The sequence below is a fragment of the Populus alba genome, chromosome 10, assembly GCF_005239225.2.
Source record: "Populus alba chromosome 10, ASM523922v2, whole genome shotgun sequence".
Lineage (NCBI taxonomy): Eukaryota > Viridiplantae > Streptophyta > Magnoliopsida > Malpighiales > Salicaceae > Populus > Populus alba.
The window spans coordinates 7,475,872-7,495,762 of NC_133293.1; the positions used below are offsets into that span (position 1 = coordinate 7,475,872).

General features: G+C 33.9%; 3 protein-coding genes across 8 annotated transcripts; 1 reads left to right on the forward strand and 2 right to left on the reverse strand.

Moving 5' to 3' along the window:
* Positions 1 to 411: 411 nt before the first annotated feature.
* Positions 412 to 4,576, forward strand: LOC118033527 (protein TWIN LOV 1). Of its 4 annotated transcripts, none has more exons than XM_035038541.2 (7): positions 412 to 1,413; positions 1,751 to 1,958; positions 2,072 to 2,136; positions 2,286 to 2,365; positions 2,700 to 2,755; positions 2,845 to 2,908; positions 4,214 to 4,576. In XM_035038541.2, exons 1-7 carry the CDS (start codon positions 870 to 872, stop codon positions 4,385 to 4,387), a joined length of 1,191 nt encoding a protein of 396 aa, XP_034894432.1. In that variant the 5' UTR covers positions 412 to 869; the 3' UTR covers positions 4,388 to 4,576. The 4 variants fall into 4 exon arrangements, with proteins under 4 accessions (XP_034894432.1, XP_034894433.1, XP_034894435.1 ...); XM_035038542.2 differs by having other exon boundaries at positions 4,238 to 4,576; XM_035038544.2 differs by having other exon boundaries at positions 2,850 to 2,908.
* Positions 4,577 to 5,880: 1,304 nt separating this feature from the next.
* On the reverse strand, positions 5,881 to 8,155 carry LOC118033529 (protein HHL1, chloroplastic). The gene is made up of 6 exons (XM_035038545.2): positions 7,772 to 8,155; positions 7,386 to 7,523; positions 6,649 to 6,735; positions 6,501 to 6,548; positions 6,236 to 6,376; positions 5,881 to 6,119 (listed from the first exon to the last, which is right to left on the reverse strand). Exons 1-6 carry the CDS (start codon positions 8,063 to 8,065, stop codon positions 6,114 to 6,116), a joined length of 714 nt encoding a protein of 237 aa, XP_034894436.1. The 5' UTR covers positions 8,066 to 8,155; the 3' UTR covers positions 5,881 to 6,113.
* A 1,143-nt stretch (positions 8,156 to 9,298) lies between these two features.
* Positions 9,299 to 12,457, reverse strand: LOC118033530 (probable carboxylesterase 11). 3 transcript variants are annotated; one of them, XR_004684870.2, is made up of 3 exons: positions 11,685 to 12,457; positions 9,873 to 10,945; positions 9,299 to 9,625 (listed from the first exon to the last, which is right to left on the reverse strand). XR_004684870.2 is itself a non-coding variant. In XM_035038546.2 (2 exons), exons 1-2 carry the CDS (start codon positions 12,311 to 12,313, stop codon positions 10,408 to 10,410), a joined length of 1,167 nt encoding a protein of 388 aa, XP_034894437.1. In that variant the 5' UTR covers positions 12,314 to 12,457; the 3' UTR covers positions 9,299 to 10,407. The 3 variants fall into 3 exon arrangements, 1 of the variants encoding a protein (XP_034894437.1); XR_004684871.2 differs by having other exon boundaries at positions 9,299 to 9,676; XM_035038546.2 differs by having other exon boundaries at positions 9,299 to 10,945.
* Between the last annotated feature and the right edge of the window lie 7,434 nt (positions 12,458 to 19,891).

Below are 19,891 nucleotides of genomic sequence, written 5' to 3' on the forward strand. Positions count from 1 at the left end.
TTTGATTTAGCTAGATGAGTTATTTTGATAATTCACTCTTCAAAAATTTATCTCAAGTTGTTTTTTCAAATAAAACTAGATATGAGTTGATCTAATTCAATTTGATTTATTTGAAAAGTCAATAGGTAATCCAATCATAAACTAATTTGATGTTTGTTTTCTTTAAAAAAAAAATTAATTTTTTTTAATATTAAAATAATTTCATTTTAAATTAATTCGGTTTAATAATTGATTTAATAACTTTGATTTAAAGCTTGTTGTAATGATTAATTTTTAAAGTATTTTTTAATATATTAAAATAATATTTTTTAAAATGTATTTTTAATATCAATTTATTAAAGCAATCTAAAATTAAAATAAAAAATTAGTTTATTTTAAAAATATTTGTCAACCACATAAACTAACAGAAGGATTACGCTGTGCCAAGCTAATCCGGTGAAGTTTTTTCAAGTGGAGAAGATGTGGAATCGCGTCGCTTCTCATCACATATACAGATTTTTCGATTAAACAACGATTGATGTGTGTCTCTCACTCATCTTCCTTCATTCAATTTCTATAAAATACGTAAAATTTCCTGATATTTCCATTTCTCTCTCTCTCTGTCAACTGCAACAACAGCGACAACAAAAACAAGGCCACCACTTTTCGCTGTTGCTTGCTCTTCCTTTCCTTTACTGTTGCTAGGGAAATCTCACAAGATAGACAGAGTCCTACTTTAGCTTAGCTTTAACTTGGTTCTACTGATCGAAGTCTATTTCCTCTCTTTGTGCCTGGATTCCAAAATCCTAACAAAAATCCCACATGGGATTGGGGCTAATTGGCAAAGCAAGGTTGCCACAGAAGAACATTTTCAAGTCTCAACAATCAGTATGGAATCGCAGCTGGGTCTAATTGAGAAATCCTTCAACACCAGATACTCTCCCTGGGTCCGAGAAGTTCTCGAGGAATTGCCCCACAATTTCACCATCACTGACCCCACCATTTCGGGTCACCCTATCGTGTTCGCAAGCCCTGGGTTCCTGAAAATGTCGGGTTTTCGGAGAGACCAAGTGATAGGGAACAACGGCAGGATGTTTCAAGGTCCCAAGACGAATAGAAAAACAGTTATGGAAATCCGGGAGGCAATTCGAGAGGAGAGGGCGGTGCAGGTCAGTTTATGGAATTATCGTAAAGACGGGACGCCCTTTTGGATGTTGTTTCAGATGAGCCCTGTTTTTAGCAAGGAGGATGGCAGGGTCATTCATTTCATTGGGGTTCAGGTGCCTATATTGAGAAACAAAAGATCAACCGATGATGGGGCCGATGCTGCTTGGAACGAGATTGTTTTTGGTTCCTGCAGGAGAGAGGTTTGCTCCGACTCTTTGGTGGAACGGGGACGTGTTTTGGCTTTGGATACCTATACCAACTGTAGAGGTTTGTTTTTGTGCAATTGTTTTACTTTGTCATATCATTGTATAGCTTCATCATCAAACTTTTTGGGTGCACATTTCAGTGTTTTGAGATGATTTTCCTCTGTTTTGGTCTTTTAGTCTTGCTTCTTTAACTTGCAAAGTCAGGCTTTGCACTGCTTGGGCACTATAATGTCTTTTAGCTTTCCTCCATTTTGATTAACAATCATCGTCCTTGTTTATTTACACCACAATTTTCTTGTTCAGGTTTCGTAGGTTCCTGATTTGGTCTAATCCGGACTCTTCTCACTAGTAACTTCTGGTTCTGGCTTGGCTAACATTTTATTAGTCTCGATTTATAGGAGTAGAGACTGAAGAGCCATGGGAGGCAAGTGAACCAGAGAAGCAAAGCGCTGCAGCTGCCATTAACAACATCTTGTCCGTGCTGACCCACTACAGTGAGTCTACTGGCAGACTGGCGTGTGGGAAAAGATGTAGCTCACCTGCGGCAGGCCTCATCAATTCATCTTTAAATATATCTCTTGGTAGAATCAGTCAAAGTTTTGTATTGTGAGTTGTTGCAAATTCCTCATTTTTATTTTTACGAGCAGAAAATGTCTTAATGGATATTGCTAACCTCTTTGCTTTGTGTTTCTTGCAAAATATATCTGCTTCCTTTTCAGGATAGATCCACACCTGCCTAACATGCCTATAGTTTACGCAAGTGATGCCTTCTTAAAATTGACAGGTTCTTAAATCTTATGAATCCATATTCATCACACACAACCCCATATTTTAATTTCATTCATTTACCTAGATCGATCATACCATTTAGTTTGTTAATATCTGAACAACACAGGTCACTCAGCTACTTATATCGCTTCTTTACTTCTATAGGTTATGATAGACATGAAGTGTTAGGGTGTAATTGGAGATTTCTAAGTGGAGTTGGTACAGATTCCTCGGTTTTGAATCAGGTACAAACTTTTTCCATATGCTTGATGACATGGGATAGAGGTTCTTAATACGAGCTTGGCAACAGAGAAGGGTTAGAGAAATGTATGTGTGCATTAGCAATGACAATGGTATAAAGCATGTGCATGGGTTTATATAGCCCAGGATATGAATCATACAAGGAAAGAAAATAATCCTAAATAATTATATATATACATGGGTGCCAGTTGAGCTATAATCTCATTGGCCCTAAATAATTACATATTATCTCACAATTATCTTGGCTGGATGCCAACCTAAGATTATGCTAACAGCTGTATTGACTGAAAAGTTTTGATTTTGCTAACTGTCCTCCAGATACAGGAAAGCATTCAGGTTGAGCAAGCATGCACAGTGTGTTTCTTAAATTACAGGTTGACACTTGAGTATTCTTTCAACGTGTTTGGGAGGGACTGAATTTTATTGATTGGTTCTAACTAATAGTTTTCCTCTTTAATATTAGGAAAGACAAGAGTACGTTTTGGAATCTTCTTCACATGTCACCTGTTCGCAATGCTACTGGCAAGGTACTTCTACATGGACAATTCAACCGATCTATTATAATCCTCTTTGACGTATGCATACATGATTATTACTAGTTGTGGTGAGCTTAACTATCAAAATACCTATGATCAAGCTTGGTTCCAAATATATCTTTCTTTCTCTAAAGAAGACTTACCATTACCTATTTCCCCTTTCTGCCTGTATCATATCCAAGCACTGATAAAAAATAATCAGGCATCAAGAAGGGGTGAAAAGAATGCTCAAAATCTAGTAAAAGCAGGTCAAAACAAGCACTAAGCAAGCAACATAGACTGATGCATATATGGTATACCCAAGCCTGCTCTACTAGTTGATTGCATCTCCAGGCTCTTTGAGAATCATTATTGTTTTATTAGTGCTTGCAATACCTTAAAACTAGAGACATATGCAGTTTACCTACAACTGGAATTTTACTAGACTAAAGCCATGCTCTCGAGTACTTTTATGACTATCCAGGATCAAAGTTTCCATCTTTATGGAGGATCAAAGTTTCCATCTTTATGGTAATAGAGATGTGCTACTAGATGAAAACCTGTAAAGAGAAATGTAGTTAATAATCACTAACAATTTTCAAAAAGAATGTCAGCTTAGCCTTTGGGAACTTTTAGTTTTAGACCATGATTCTTGGTTGTATGGCTCAGTCTTGAACACGGTGAAAAATGGAAAGGAGAAAAGGCATCCAATGATAAATGAAGTTGGAGGAAAACAAAGGAAAAGATAGGCGCATGCAACTGCTTAAAAAATGATTGTTGGCAAATTGAGTTCATTCTAGATTTCAAGTTGTCTAGATATCCTCTGGCCATGTTTTGGATCCACTTGTATCGACTTTTCATATATTTTTGTTTTGATATTCTAATTCATACTTAATTGAAAAATCATGCATTCCAGCAGATGCCTACACCAAATTTGAATATTGAATGCTAAGCTCGTATGCAGTGTTTTCTTGGTGTATTCCAAGGCTACAACCATGAGCTACTTGTAAAATAGTAGTTTCTTGTAAGCTGGAAGTGTTAGTGAAGGGTGCTCGAATTTGTAATTGATTAGCACACTATGAGGAATGTTTCTTGGACTGCAGATAATGGTCACTTACGCTTTGTTTTCTTCTTTATCATGAATGTCAGAGCCTGCATGATCTTAGGTCAATCTTCATTCTTGTTTCGCCAAGTGCTTTATTTTGGTTGTTATCTCTTCCATTTATCAGTATCCAAGCTTTGGAAGACCAAAAAAAAAAAAAAAAAACTCAAAACTCTTGCATGCAATCTTCTCTCACTGTGCTTATCAATGTTCAGATAGCATACTTTGTGGGTGTTCAGATGGAAGAAAAATGCAAGAGCCAGGACAGACATGGGCTGAGCCCTGAGACCAGGCAGCTTAGTGCTGTTGGTGCAGTCAAGGTAGCTGTAAGGAGTTTATCGATGGGTGCTAGCTGCTCCAAATCATCAGATCGTTTCAATACACTTTGAAGCAGATGATTGCCAGATGACAAGACTCCCTCACCATGGTCCATCTTGTTAGCTGTATAATTTCGTATAAAGCTAGCTGCAAAGGTTGAACTTAGGAAAATAATTTGTTCCACGGATTGACGTTTTCGGACACGCAAATTGTTCATATATGAAAAATATCTTGAATCAACCTGGTGACTTTTGCTCTAACGTCTCAGTAATTTCCAAATGTATTGTCAGTAGCGTTTGCCAAATTCTAAGGAACATTTGAGGACAAACAAAAGTTTAAATCAGCGTAGTAGAGGCGGAAGATCCCATGAGAAAGCTAATATTGAACACGGTTATCATATAAAAATACTAATTTGAAATTATTACTTATATCTTTTTTTTTTTCCCTGTCTAGCCTTCTAAATTATAAACAAAAACAGTTTATTTTATAATTGTTTAAATCTAAACGAAAAAAAAAAATCTCTAATAATCAGAATATGAAGAATAAAACCAACTAAAAATAAGAAAGAAAACTATCCTAATTTTTGTGTCATTAACGGGCAAGGACCACGAGTTCGTAGTGGATATGCAAATGGAGAATGTAGGGTGATTGATTGCTTGAATGAAAGCATTGGAATATTTAAATTATAATATCAGTTTTTGATGGTAATTAAACCTATTAAAAATTTAAAATAAAAGTGTTATACCAAAGATTTAACGAGCGCAAAAAACCTCAGCTAAAAAAAGAATCCAACCTCTCTTTAGACCCACTAGTATAACTACATTTTAAATCTTATCCTCCTTTTACTCTTAAATAATATAATTTTTTTTTATAGAACTATTACATTTTCTTAGATATTAATATTGCATAAAGAATAATATATAAAAATCCTATAAAAACAATCATATTTTCCATCAATATATATATTGTCATTAATACATGTCAGGTATATTTTTCATTAACATTAATTAAAAAAATATTACACTTTAACCCCTCCTCTTCATAAAAAGACTTATGATTTATAAATAAATCATGAATCCTTCAACCAAAAAAAATTTAAAATCTTCATTTTCTATTACATATTTATTTTCCAGAATATCTCTATGTAATATTATTTTATTTTCTCTAAAAAAAATCATTAATTTAATCATTGGAGAATTCTCAAATTTATCAAAGGAAACTTTTTATAAGTATCAAACACTAGCCTCCAACCACCTTAGCAATAAAAAACAATCCGATTACTAGAACCAAGATTATGATTATTCAAGATATAAGTTTTACACTCCAAGCTATTTTGATTTTTTGGAACATCATTAGAAAAGAAAAAAAAAAGGTTATTTAAACAAAGAAAAAAAAAAAATATTTAATAGGAAAAAAAAAAAAACACAAACTCTTACATAGAAGAGATCATGATAAGTGGTGAGTTTCTAGGCTCTCGCTAATAATCATCATCGTTGTATTCTTGCGCTCATATGTCCATAATAATCAAAGGTATTTTTATCAAAGATGGAGGAAAACACAAGAGTGTACCCAATTTGCAGAGATCTTTCAATATCGAGATATTGCATACAAGAGCAGAAAAGCTAAACTGAATTTAGATGTTTCTACAAAAGGATAAATAAATTCCAGTTTTTACCAATAGAAATCTTTGAACCCTCTTACCAAAGCTACTGTGTATGTATTGCACGACACTTTTCAAATTCAAAGAAGCAATTGTCTCTGCGATTGTCAAGAGTTTGGTTTCTTCACCTTCTGCCTTTAGCTCTGGCATACAAAACAATCATACTTGTAAACCGTCGTAAGATTTTATATTTAAGACAAGAAGTAGGAAGTAAGAGAACGGAGAGTGTTTTATTAATGAAAGAATCAAGCTAACATACGTTGGCCTTTTCTTTTGAAACTTCTTCTTCTTCAGTTGCAGTTGAGTTTAGTGCTGTGAGCTTCCCAAAAGATTCTTTTGCATCGCCAAAGAAGTCTTTCACTTTATCAAGCACTGTTTTTAGTTTGTCTGGAGTTGGAAGCTGAAGAGTGGATTCAAATGTGCGAGGATATGCAAAGATAAGTCCATCGATACACAAACAATCAAAACCCACAAACCATATGGATCAGGGCTGGAAAAGGATCCCAGATAAGAATAATGCTAACCTCAATGACATCTGTTATGGAAAGAGCAGCTCTCAAGTTACCATTTTCCTTCATATTCAACAGAAATAAAAAATAAAATTAGGCAATAAAAAAGTTGAACTCTTCTTTATTGTTCTACAACAACATAAAGATGTTCATGAAACCTTACAACGAGCTTGTAACCATATCTGAATTCAGTTGCCGTCCGCAATACTCGATGCTGCTTAAATGCTGTTTTCTGTATCTCCTTCTCATCCTATTTGAATTACAGCTTAGCAGTCAGAAGCAAATAGGAAGAACGATGGAGAGCAAAGAAAAACTAAAATAAAATTAAGACACCTCAGTCAGAACCACAAGGAAAATGTCAGCCATCATTCTGATTACAGAACAAATTCCAATTTAGTTTTGTTTTCTCTTTTTTTTTTCCCTTCCAAAACAACATTTTGGTGTGGTTTTGTGTCTCCCGAATCACCATTAAAACTGGTAAGAATAGTCTTAGGGAGGCAAGGCAAACCACCAAACACTAATGAGATTATGAAAAAACATTAAACAATGCATTGTTTGTCGCAAAGAGGGGACTATAGCAAATCATAACGTAAAGAGTAAGAGTTCCATAGAAGTTAGTGTTAGAAATGTTTGCAGATTCCCCCCTACACCTAAAAAACAACTCATTTGGAGTGGCATTAGCAGTTACAAATCTGGAAGATGATGAAAGAAGATCACGAAACATTAATGAGTCGAGGATTTCCTCACAAATTAGAAACATCCAAACAGAGGAAAATAAGTTATACTACTTGACAGGTAAACCCCATGTAAGAAACAAGAAGGCCAAGAATAAATTGTTCAGGAAATTTTTCCTCAAATCCCAGAAGATAAATCGTGTGATAAAAAATCAACAGAACTTACTTTGTAAATAACTGCAGCAAGATTTCGAGCAAGAGTATCTTTGTAGATGTACTTTCCCAGAAAATTATCTTTGGCAGCAACCATGATTTTGGCAGTGGTACCACCTGTTATAAGACTAAGCGGGTACCATAGATAAACCTGGAGACAAGAAAACAAGAACATAACCATAAAACATACATTTATACATTCTATTGTTGCATTGAAATGTCAAGCATAAAGCAAAAGTGTAAAATTGAAACAGATATCATTATTATAATTACATAACCCAGGAAGAAAAGGCCAAGAAACCTCATTGAAAAAGTATCGAAACGAAATGATGTAGGAAACTTCCAGTAACAGCAGTAATCCAGATTTGGAATAAGGAGAGAGAAAGAAAGAGAACAAACATTGGCCACGCGAATGAAGATAAGAAATTTGGGGTTGCCATCATCTTCAATCTTGGGCAAGGAAGGTGTTGGAGGTGGTCTTTGAAACTGACGTGTTTGAATTCCTTTCTTTCCTTTGGCTTTAACAACCAGTAACATGTGGCCTTGGCCTTGCTTGTTGGGAGATGTTAGCGCCTTCGACTTCCTAGTAGAGAAGAGTGAGTGCTTGACTAACCCTCCTCCATCTTCGTGCAGTAACATTGTTCTTGATGACGGAAGCCTAACCAGAGCGTTTAGAGACATGCCCACCTCCATTTTTCACTTCGCTTCTATTTTAGCACTCCTCTCTTCCCAAAATCAGCAAGTACAAAGCTTGCTCTGTTTTTAGTTCTGTAGAGGGAATCTTATCCACGGAAACATGAGCAGTGAGCACGCACCGCATCCCAGAGACACACAGACGGGGATGACGAAGAGCCAATGACTGCCTTCCATGTGGCAGAGGTATGGCCTCTATTTGGACTTGCTTGATTTTGTTTTATTTCAAATACTTTAAACTTTAAATTAATATATTTTTTAAAAATTATTTTAATATACTAATATTAAAAATATTATTAATATATATTTTAATATAAAAAATTATTTAAAAAATAACAACAACTATATTATCAAACAAGCTTCTTAGCACTTGGTGGTAAAAAACGGTGCGTTCCATGAACCATATTATTATTATTATTATTATTATTATTATTTTGATCTCATTCTTGAAAACACAAATCTCTTTGCCAAAAAAACACTATAGAAAGGAAGGAAAACCTAGTTAACGTGAGTATCCAGATCAATTTGCATACATCTCAACTAATCCAACAAATCCCTAAATTAACGACCAATACATGTTTCTAGTGACCTTAAGATTTGTGGAATTTAAACTGATAATTTTTAGAGAATCAAATCTAAAACTACCAGTTAAGCTACACCTTATGATTATATTATTATTATTATTATTATATAGTTTCATGTTATATTTTATCATGTTATTTGAGTTTAAATTAAAAGGCTATGATTCAATACACTATGTTACGTGAAAAGCGCCAAGAAAAGAACATTGAGCTTGGAAACTTGGTAGCAGACAGAGAACAATTAGAGTACACTCTTATGAATCTATTATTTAGATTAAAAAAAAAAAAAAAAAAACTACTGTGCTTGTGAAATAGGGAGAAACTGTGGCTCTCCTTCATCCAGGACATCTGCAGATGCACATACATAAATCAGCAGATTAAATGACCTGCCAGTCAGGAGCTATTTTTCTGCAATAATAGTTTATACATTATGATCTGTATGCAATGCTATGAAATGCATTTGCAGTGCTCGGTAGAAATGGTACATCACAGACATGCTATCTTATATTGCTAATTAAACAATCAACGTGTATAACATATCATTACCAGCTTGGCTCCAGCAAGGCGGCGAAATGTGCATCTTCACCACTGGATCAAGCTTACATAAAAGTAGCTGGACTTAAAAGGGGAAATTCGGATCCAAACATTGCGATTCAAGAATCAATAAAACTTGCATTATTGCTCAAACGTGTACAACATATTTATTAACATTGGACATAGAGTCGAACCAAAGCATGTTCCTCTTTCTTCGATTCATTGACAGAAATGAAGGCATTATGGAGATAAAAAAGGAGAATAGAATACTCTTCCCTGACTATCCCAAAAGAACAGTCCTACAATGGCCACGCACTAGAGAGAACTGAGACGTGAAGTCACTGGCACGTAGAGGTTTCAGCATACAGCAATAGAAGGAAGGTTTGGTGGTGAGAACCAACAGCATCCAGACAATAGCAGCAGAATATCGTGGTAAAATAAAAATCTGCATTACCATTCAAGAGGAGTAATGATAGCAGCAACTTTTAGACATTGTCTATAGCAGTATACATCAGAAAACATGTGTTAGAAACAGGAGAGAGCCCGGCAGTTTAAAAAAAAACAATGGTACACACAGCGAAAGAAATTAAGTGCGCAAAGGAGCAATGTTTAGGAATGTGATCTGTGATGAAATGTAACACCAGAAGGATGTGATCTGTGATGAAATTAACACCAGAAGGAACAAGATGAACCTGAGTTTGATTTATGAAGCAGAACTGGCAGGAGCATGGAACAAGGTAACTCCAAAGACAGCAGAAAGGAACCAGCATATAGAGGCAATGCCGAAGTCCTATGAGCATCCTCGGAGACAGAGAAGGCCAACAAATCCAAGAAGACATGAGGTGTGGCAAGAAGCTGATATTAGAGTATCATTGCAATTCTACTGTTTACATGGAAAAGGCCTGAAACTGAGCTCACAAAGTAATGTTCCTTTAATATCCAATGAATAAAATTTTCATCAAAATTCAAGTGAGACCTGCACTCAGACAACCAGAGTATACTTTACAATAAGAGATAAAGACCCTTCGCCTAAATAGAGAACTTGAGAAATGAAATTGAGCTAGAAGCTCTGGCTCCATTCCTCGGTGTACAGCAGTGCTGATATCTCAAGAGGAAAAATAAGAAAAAGAAAAGGAAAAGAGGCAGCAGAAATCATAAAGACAATGATCCTGAATCTACTGAACACCTCTTTCCCCTTCCTGCTCACTTTCTTCTTTTCTGCTCTATTCAATAAGAAAACTCATGGCCTCTGAGTGATATGTACTTCTTGACCCATATAGAGACATCCTCTGCACATGCCTGGGCCTGTGGTGTCTGGAGAAGCACATCAAGAGTAGCAAACTCATGCACAGCATCCTTATAATCAAGAAGAGGTGCATCCACATTAACTTTCCGTAGTTCCTCTGAGTAGGCAATGGCTCGATCTCTCATTAAGTCATGCTCAGCAACAACTGTTATTGTCGGGGGCATGCACTTAAGAGGTGGCTGCCTCCCAGCAACAAGAGGGTTAGCAGCTGGGTGATCTAGATTGAACTCTTCCTTTGGTAAGAAGAGTTTCCATGCCAGCTTGCACATGGTTTTATCATAGAAATACGTGCTTGCCAGCTTAATCTCAGAATGGGTGGGAGTTCTTCCAATAAAGAAAGGAAACATCAGGATTTGTGCCACCACCTTAACTGGATCCAATCGCTTCCCAGCCTCCACAGCCTTTCTTGCCACATAATCTGCTATGTTTGCACCAGAGCTCACCCCAAGCAATACACATCTGTTCTGGTACCAATACAAAGTCAGGGGAGACTGCTTCATTAAAACAGAAGGAAAAAGACAGCCATTGAAAAAAATTTGAGTGACCAAAATGATATTTGGTGATAATTAGTATAGTCTAGCCAGAGTGATTTTGCTGAACAAGCACAATAGTGAACAACTTATATTAGATATCAGGATGGATTCGTCTAGCAAACAATGATCAAGTAGCTTCTAGAAACTCTTCTTACAACAAGAATGATATGTTAAGCATGATCAAGAGTTTTTGATTCTCGGGAAAATTCTGCCAAAAACACCAAGGCCCCAAAGACACTCGGACAGTTCACATGTAATTCAGGTACAGAAGTAGTACATTCACCAGGTCCATCCAATACCACATAATTTTTTCCCTCGTCGATAAAATCAGATCCACATTCCACAATATTCTCCAGTATAAAAATAGATCTACATTGTATCATGGAGCTATGTACAATTGAGTGAAAGAAGATCTTTTAATGATGTTACAATAAGACCACTGTATCCTGTAAAACTTGCAAACCTCTTCAGCAATTTTAACAATACCACATCCCTTATTCCAATGTAGAGCTGGCATACTCTCAAGCAACAAACCAATGCATAAACAATATAATTATTAAATGAATTCAAAGCATACCCATTTGCACACGATGCTTAGTTAACAAGCAAACTCATTCTTTATTGATTTTTTTTTTTTTTTGATAAAAAAGAAACAAAATGAGTACCTGGAAGTATCTCCATGAGCAGCCAGCCAAGGCTCCACCATGGAAGCACCGAAACTATCAAAGATATGGTTCTGAGCACCCAATCTCCCACAAACAGCCAAATTAGACTGCTTCGCTAACCAATTCAAAACCTTGAACCCATCTTCGAAAGCCCCCGGATACTTAGTCTCTGGTGCCAATCTATACCCAACAGCCACCACAATCACATCACACAATTTCGCTATTCTCCTGCAAAACGCATCGTTTCCCACCGATTCATTGCTCCCGCTCACAAACCCACCTCCGTGAAACTGCAACATCACCGGCAACTTCCGGTGAGATCTTCCTTCCACCGGCGAATAGCCACCGTAATTGGGAATTTGATAACTAGAAGCCAATGAGGAGGTGACAGCTGTATCGGGAAGGAAGATCCGGAGAGAAAGAGAAGAGTAGGGATTGGCACGGATGTCTTTGGTGGCTACACCATCGGTAAATGATGGGTTGCTAGCGGCGATGGATTCGTGGGGCCTAGAAGTAATGCCAAATGGATTTGATTTGTTGGATTCAGGGGTTTCTATCAAGCCTTGTAGGAGATGTTTTTGTTGATATTTGAAGATGACACTATAGAGTTTTACCATTAAGCTTGGCATCTCTACAGAGAGAGAGAGAGGAACCGCCGGGATCTGGATTTGTTGTTGATTAATGAAGATGATGGGAGAAGCGGGCTAATGAAGTTCCAGTCCTCCAGCTCTCCTTTGATCATCAACCAGGACTTGCAAAGTGTTTTTTCTCATTTTTTCCAGTCCTTAAATCTTACTCAATTTATCTGTTGAGTCCAATGCTAACCCTTTTTTTCCTTTTAAATTCTCTTACATGTTAGCTAAGGTTGTTAAAATCGTGTTTTAACTCATAAAATTGTATGATTTTACAAGTCCAAACATGCTTTACGTGTTGAATCGTTTGAAAAAATTAAAAATAGATGAAATCGGGTGAAATCATTAAAATCGGATGAAATCGCGCAAAATCGCGATTTCAGAACCGATTTAATGATTGTAACAAAATGCATGCACTGAAACAAAATGTCCCCCATGGTCTAGTTGTCAAGCGCCTATTGGCTATGGAAAAGCACAGTCACACGACTCATGCCACGCGGTCTTCAGGGTCACTCTTCAGTCATAAAAGACTCTTTTTTCCAGCCGAACAAATCCCTAATCCCCTTCTTTAATTAATTAACCGGGCATCGGCAACCACAAAAGCGGCGACGAAGATCTCCACAAAGCGGTCACGGTCCAGTCTTCACTCCTTCTCTTTCCTCACTCCAGTCTTCACTCCAAAGTCTAGTCATCAGTGCTCACAGTCGCAGCTTTATTTTCATCAACAGCGACGACAATCTCCTCAACAGCTCACGGATTCTGGCTTCCTCTTCAATCTTCATCAACAGCGGCACGTCAGTAACGATCTCCTTTCTTTCCCATCATCAACAACTAACGGCTTCCTCTTCATCAACAGCAGTAGGCGACATTGGGCCTCTTCACCGACAACCATTCATCTATCATCATCAACGACAGTTGTTCAGCCATCATCATCAATGGCTCTTTACCATAAGTTGCTTTTGCCTTCATCATCATCACTGCAGTAGTTGATTTTGCCCCGAAAATCATAATTGTATATTCCCCTGTGATAGATTTTGATTTTGCCCTGTTACCCTGTAATTATTAATTACAATTTTGATTTTGCCTGGTCTTGTAATTTGTATATGTATAATGTTGAATTGAATTGAATTGAATGGAATTAATCGGGTGAAAATTGGACTGAAAATTGTTGAATTGAATGCCATTTCAGTATATATCTTGACTGAATTAATTAAACTGAATTAATCGGGTGAAAATTGGACTGAAATTGTTGAATTGGACTAAATTGAATGCCATTTCAGTATTATAGGACTGAATTAATTGGACTGAATTGAATTGAATTAATGGGGTGAAAATTGAACTGAAAATTGTTGAATTGGACTGAATTGAATGCCATTTTCAGTATTATATGACTGAATTAAGTGGATTGAATTGAATTGAATTGAATTAATCGGGTGAAAATTGAAATCGTTAAATCATGTTTTTTGCTTTATGAAATGTGGGGTTGTGGGCTGTCCATTTATACAATGGAATGATGGAATGATTTTAGGATTCCATTTCAGTATTATAGTTTTGTGAATTGTTATGTATAACAAAAAGTTAATTACAATCATAAAATGTTTGGATTGATTACAGGGCTGATTTGAGTTGATTCTTTGAATTGTTGAACATTTGAACTTATGGCATCTAGAAATTTTTTTTTCTGGTAATAGACTTGATATGGGATGGCAACATAGTATAGATATTGATAAGAATTCTAGCAAAATTCAGTGCAAGTACTGTCAAAAAATTATAAGTGGAGATATTTTTCGTTTCAAACAGCATTTGGCTTGCACTCATAAGGATGTTGAGCCATGTTAGCAAGTTCCAGAAAATGTTAAGCAAATGATTTTGGGTGTTTTGGTGAAAAATCTAGAAGCAAATGAAAAGAAAAGAAAGGCCTATCAATATAGTGCAAATGATGATGATGATGATGAAATAAAAGAAATTAGCTCTAAGGACAAAGGAAAAAGAGTAGTTAGTGGGAGTGAAAGTACACAAACAACCCTAAATCAATTGCTAAAAAAGGATATTAGAGAATAAGCATGTTGAATAATTGCAAGGTTTTTTCTACATTAGTGCAATTACATTTAATTGTGTAAAAAACCCTGAGTTTGTAAAGGCACTTGAATTGATTGCAAAGCATGAGCCAGGTTTCAAGCCTCCATCCTACCATGATATTAGAGAGAAGTATTTGAAGCAGGAAGTGGATCAAACAATGACACTACTTGAGGAGTACAAGCTAGAATGAAAAAAAAAAAAAAAACAGGTTGTTCAATAATGTCTGATGGATGGACATATAAAAAAGACGTTGTATTTGTAACTTTTTGGTTAATAGTCCTAAAAAAACAATTTTTTTTTGTCATCAATGGATACTTCTAATATGTTTAAGACTGTTGATAAGGTATTTGAAATGTTAGATGCCATTATGGAGAGAATTGGGGAGGAAATATTGTCCGAGTAGTCACCGATAATGCTACAAATTATAAGGCAGCGGGACAATTATTGATGAAAAAAAGAAAGAGTTTGTTTTGGACACTATATGTTGCCCATTGTAGTGACTGCATATTATACGATTTTGAGAAGAAGTTAGAGGTTCATCAAGTAACTATTGCCAAGGGGAGGAAAATCACCTTTTATATTTATTCAAGAACTATTCTTATTTCTATGCTAAGGCACTTTATAAAAGGAAGGGATTTGATTAGACCTGCTGCCACCCGATTTCCTACTGCATATTTGACTCTGGGATGTTTGAATAATCATAAAATACAGCTGATGACTATGTTTACTTCCAAACAATGGAGTTCATGTAGGTTTGCAAGAATAGAAGAAGGGAAACGAATTCAAAATTGTGTTTTGGACAACAAGTTTTGGCATGATGTCACTATATGTATTAAGGCAGCGTATCCTCTAATTAAAGTTTTTCGATTAGTTGATTCAGATGAGAAACCAACTATGAGTTGTATATATAAAGCAATTGATGAAGGAAAAGAGAAGATACAAGTGAATTTTGGTTTTGTAAAACAAATGTATATGTCTTTAAAGATACTTTCAATTGAGATATTCCTAAATTGTAATGATATTTTTATTGTTTCTTTTTATATAGTTATATACCTATATATTGTTGATGCAAGATGGGAACTTCAACTCCATAGGCCCTTACATGCAGCAACTTATTGAATCCTCATTATCATTATAATCCTAATTTTAAGGTTAATGCCAACATTAAAATTGGATTATATCAATGCTTAGAAAGGATGGTTCCTAATGCAAGTGAAAGATGCAAAATTGACTTGCAACTTAAATCATTTAAGAATGCAAAAGGGTTATTTGACATTAAGGCTACCAAGACAGCAAGAGATAAAAAAAAACTCCAGCTCAATGGTGGGATTCTTATGAGGATGAATGTCCATAATTATAAAGGTTTGCAATCCAAGTTCTAAGTTTGACTTCATCTAGATGTGAGCGTAACTGGAGTGCATTTGAAATAATGAGTTTTTTATTTTACTATTTTAAATGTTGAAATATTTGATAAAAATCTTATAAATTTGAATTGTTTATTTAGGTTCATACAAAATGAAAAAATTATTTGTACCAGAGAAAAATGATTGACTTGGTATTTGTAATGTGCAATTTGAAATTGAATAATAATCAAGTCAAAAAGCATGCTGATGATTTTGGTGTAGAAGATGATCTTTCATCTGATGATGATTGGATAACCAAGGGAGAAAAACATTTGAACATTGATTTGCATGGTACTTTTGATAGTGCAAAACGAAGAAAAAATGGTAATGAAGATGAAAGTGATGAAGAAGAAATTCCTAATGATGTTGAAATGGAGAGTCATGGTACTGAAGATGATTTGGAGATTCAAATTGATGATATTGGTGTTGGTACTAGTGGTAGCACTAATGTTCATAATATTGGTGTTGGTACTAGTAGTGACACTAATAATCTTCTTGATGGTATTGATATTGATGAATGTCTGAGGAATAATGAGGAAGATGAAGGCACTAAAACTGGTTTTAGTTTACATGACACACAAGCAGATTGTTTGATTTAAGTTTGTTAATTATTAGCTAATAAAAAGTTATTTAAAGATACATGTATTTTAAGATGCTTGAACTATGTATGCATTTTTATTTTAAGCATGTATTTTAAGGTGCTTGAACTATGTATGAATTTTTATTTGAGGCATGAATTTTTTGTTAATGTATTTTAAAATTCCTTACGATTTTACAATTTTACAATCCATTTTTATGATTCGAGCTTTGTATTGCATTTTCTTTGCCGTATTAAAATCGTGATTTTAACAACCTTGATGCTAACCATCAATGTTAATCCTAGAAAAACACAATCAAGTTCTTGGGTTTTTTTTTTAAGGTTTTGCTTTTATGAATACTTTTACATTTACCATAACTTTCTTAATTTTCATTGAAAATTTCATCTTGAATCATGATAAATACTTGTATTTGAGAAAAATCTATAATTTATATATTTTTTAACTTATTTTTTAAATTATATTCCTAAAAGTTATCATAATATTAAATACACTAATATACATAATTATAAGATTTAATTCTATTAAAATTAACGATTTAAATTAGCAACTAATTTAATTTTAATTATATATATTTTTTAAAAATATAAAAATATTATTTTAATAAAAAAATATTTTAATAAATTGGTCTGAATTTCACATGACATGAAAATATACACCATCAATCAATCATATATTAACAACAAATGCATGATGGAATCTTATATATATATATATATATATATATATATATATATCAACTTCAGCAAATAATTAACATATCATTATACCTATTTTTTGGCAAGTGGGAAAATACACGAAAAAATCAACATTATACTTTTAATTTTATTTATCAAATCAAAGTATTTTTTCATTTTCCATGTAATATTTCACTTGTCCATAGCATTCTCTTGTCTTGTTCTTGTTAGATGAAGAAGATCGCAAAGAACTTAATTGGATCAAGTTATAGAATTTCTTTCGATGAGGTTTGCAATAAAATATATAAAAGAGATTTTATGTAAGAGAAAATGAAAATCAAAGCCAAAATTAACCTTGCCAAATATTGATTTCTCATGATTAAAAACAAAAAACTATAAGAGAAAGGAACAACCAATATTACCATTTTTCAACAATCCATCAACAACTCTTTTATTTTTTATTTTTTAAATATCATTACAATCGGAGAATTGTCTGACTTCAAATCATCAAAATTTTGAAAACAATTCGTGGCAGCCAAAGAAATCCATCATAGGAAATAAAACAAAAGAAAATATCAAAATTGACTAAGCACGATAGATAAACTAAAACTTTTTTTTTGGGGGGGGGGGAAATCATTACAGTCGAATATTCTGAGCTTCAAATCATCAAAAATTTGGAAAAAAAAAAAAAACATTCATCGCAGTGTAAGAAATCCATCATATATAGGGATAGAAGACAAAGAAAAGAAGAAAAGAAAAAGGAAAAAAAAAACCTAAAAAGAAAAAGAAAAACATAAGATCTAGTGTAAACCCTGGATATGTGATTGGGCTTAGTTTAATGGGGATAAACATAATCTTGTTTTTATTTTATATACTTTTTTGAAGAAAAAAATAATCATTAAAATTTTAATACTATATTAAAGAATTATCTCATTCTAAAAATATGATTTATATTATTTTTTAACATTATATGATTTTATTTAACACTTTAATTTTTTATATTAAAATGGTTTTTTTGAATACTCGATTAGCTAGAGCCATATTTAAATGTATTATTATAAAGTAATGTCCTATTTTATGTGTTAGCATCCTAAAAGATGAGAGCATAATGCTGGCAGACGCATGGAAAATGATTAAGAAGCTGTTTCTAAAGAAGGCATGCATGGTAGAAGGAAGCTCGTTAAAAAAGGTGGATGGAGTCTGTTTGGCTTTCTTCAAAGCCACAGGATAACTCACTTAATGTTTGGGAGTGCTTTTTAAAATCATTTCTGAAAAAATTTAAATTTTTTTTATTTTTTAATTTATTTTAAATTAATATATTTTTGATGTTTTCAAATCATTTTGATGTACTGTTCTCAAAAATAATTTTTAAAAAATAAAAAAATATTATTAATATGCTTTTTTAAGTGAAAAACACTTTGAAAAACAAACAAGAACCACGTTCCTACCACATTAATTTGCTCTATGATTTCAACAAGGTTTAAAATATTGGTAAAAGCAACGCTAGTCAAGTCACATATGCAATTGCAGCTGTTACCGCCGGCAAGGAAAACATATATATATTACCTGCGTAGAATCAAAACAGGCAATACTAGATTCAATCACAAAACTTTAAATTCATTGAGCTCTTAAAAAGTCATCTCAATTTATTATTCTTTAATATATTTTTTGAAATGAAAATTTTTTAAACTTAAAATTAACTTATATAAGTCTATATGACTTTATATTTAATATTTATTAAATAAACATGAATAATAAGATTTAAACTCGTGATCATGTGGTCATTAAAGCTTTCATACCATGTCAATAAACCATTTCAATTTAAAAATTTAAATTGTTAGATGAATTTTAAGATATGATTTATATTATTTTCTAACATAAAATGAATTAAGGTGAAAATGTATATCATCCAATTCAATCCAAATATTATGAATGTATCCAAAATGGGAAACATAACAAAAGAATGTTCTCAAATCTTGAAAAACCCTACTATCAGACAAACACTAGATCATGATTTGGAAGAGAAGAAGATCAAAACCTTCCTCCTAAGTCCTAAATAATCAACTATTTAAGATAATTAATAAGCTGGAAGCTATTGTCCCCGGAATAGAAAAATGATGCACATCGTAAAAAGAAAAATGAAATAAGAAGAAACAAGGAAGAGAGGGGGGGGAGGGGAGCTGTTACTTGAATGTATTAAGCGGCCCTTTCCTCTCCTAACCTCTCCAATATTATTTTTCTTCCTTTTGGCTTGTATATGGTTTAATTAATACGAAAATCAACTCATGACCTCCAAGGGATATATATATATATAGCTACATCCTCTCTGCACATATATACCTGGGCCTGAGGTGTTTAGAGACCAGCATGCCAAGTGTCGCGAACTCATACTCAACATCAATCCTTTAATTGTTTAGTAGTGTGGTTGTAATTGCTTTTTAAATAATTTTTTATATCAAAATGCATGAAAGTGATATTTTTTATTTTTTTAAAAAATATTTTTGATATCAGCACATCAAAATGATTTGAAAACACCAAAAACATATTAATTTGAAGTTAATAAAAAAATAAAAAAATTGATGGGCCTGCCATTTTGAATCCGTCGGTGATTCAATCGAAAAAAACCATCTCGCCAAAACCTTCACGTCAACGACCCGTCTTTTTTTTTAAATTCTGAAGTTTCCATCCGTAATTCAGTTGGTAACTACCGACGAATAGTTTTTGTCGGTAGTTACCGACTGAATTACGGATGGAAAAAGATCCGTTGGTAATTTCGACCTCAAATTACTGATATAAATATTCCGTCGGTAAATCCGTTTT

Coding starts and splice junctions, on each gene's coding strand:
- LOC118033527 (XM_035038541.2), top strand. CDS start 870: ATGGAATCGCAGCTGGGTCTAATTGAGAAATCCTTCAACACCAGATAC. Junction 2,756..2,844: donor GTGTGTTTCTTAAATTACAG/GTTGACACTTGA, acceptor CTTTAATATTAG/GAAAGACAAGAGTACGTTTT. Junction 2,909..4,213: donor TTCGCAATGCTACTGGCAAG/GTACTTCTACAT, acceptor ATCAATGTTCAG/ATAGCATACTTTGTGGGTGT.
- LOC118033529 (XM_035038545.2), bottom strand. CDS start 8,065: ATGGAGGTGGGCATGTCTCTAAACGCTCTGGTTAGGCTTCCGTCATCA. Junction 7,524..7,771: donor TCTTCATTCGCGTGGCCAAT/GTTTGTTCTCTT, acceptor TCTTGTCTCCAG/GTTTATCTATGGTACCCGCT. Junction 6,549..6,648: donor GATATGGTTACAAGCTCGTT/GTAAGGTTTCAT, acceptor TTGAATATGAAG/GAAAATGGTAACTTGAGAGC.
- LOC118033530 (XM_035038546.2), bottom strand. CDS start 12,313: ATGCCAAGCTTAATGGTAAAACTCTATAGTGTCATCTTCAAATATCAA. Junction 10,946..11,684: donor GCTCATGGAGATACTTCCAG/GTACTCATTTTG, acceptor GTACCAGAACAG/ATGTGTATTGCTTGGGGTGA.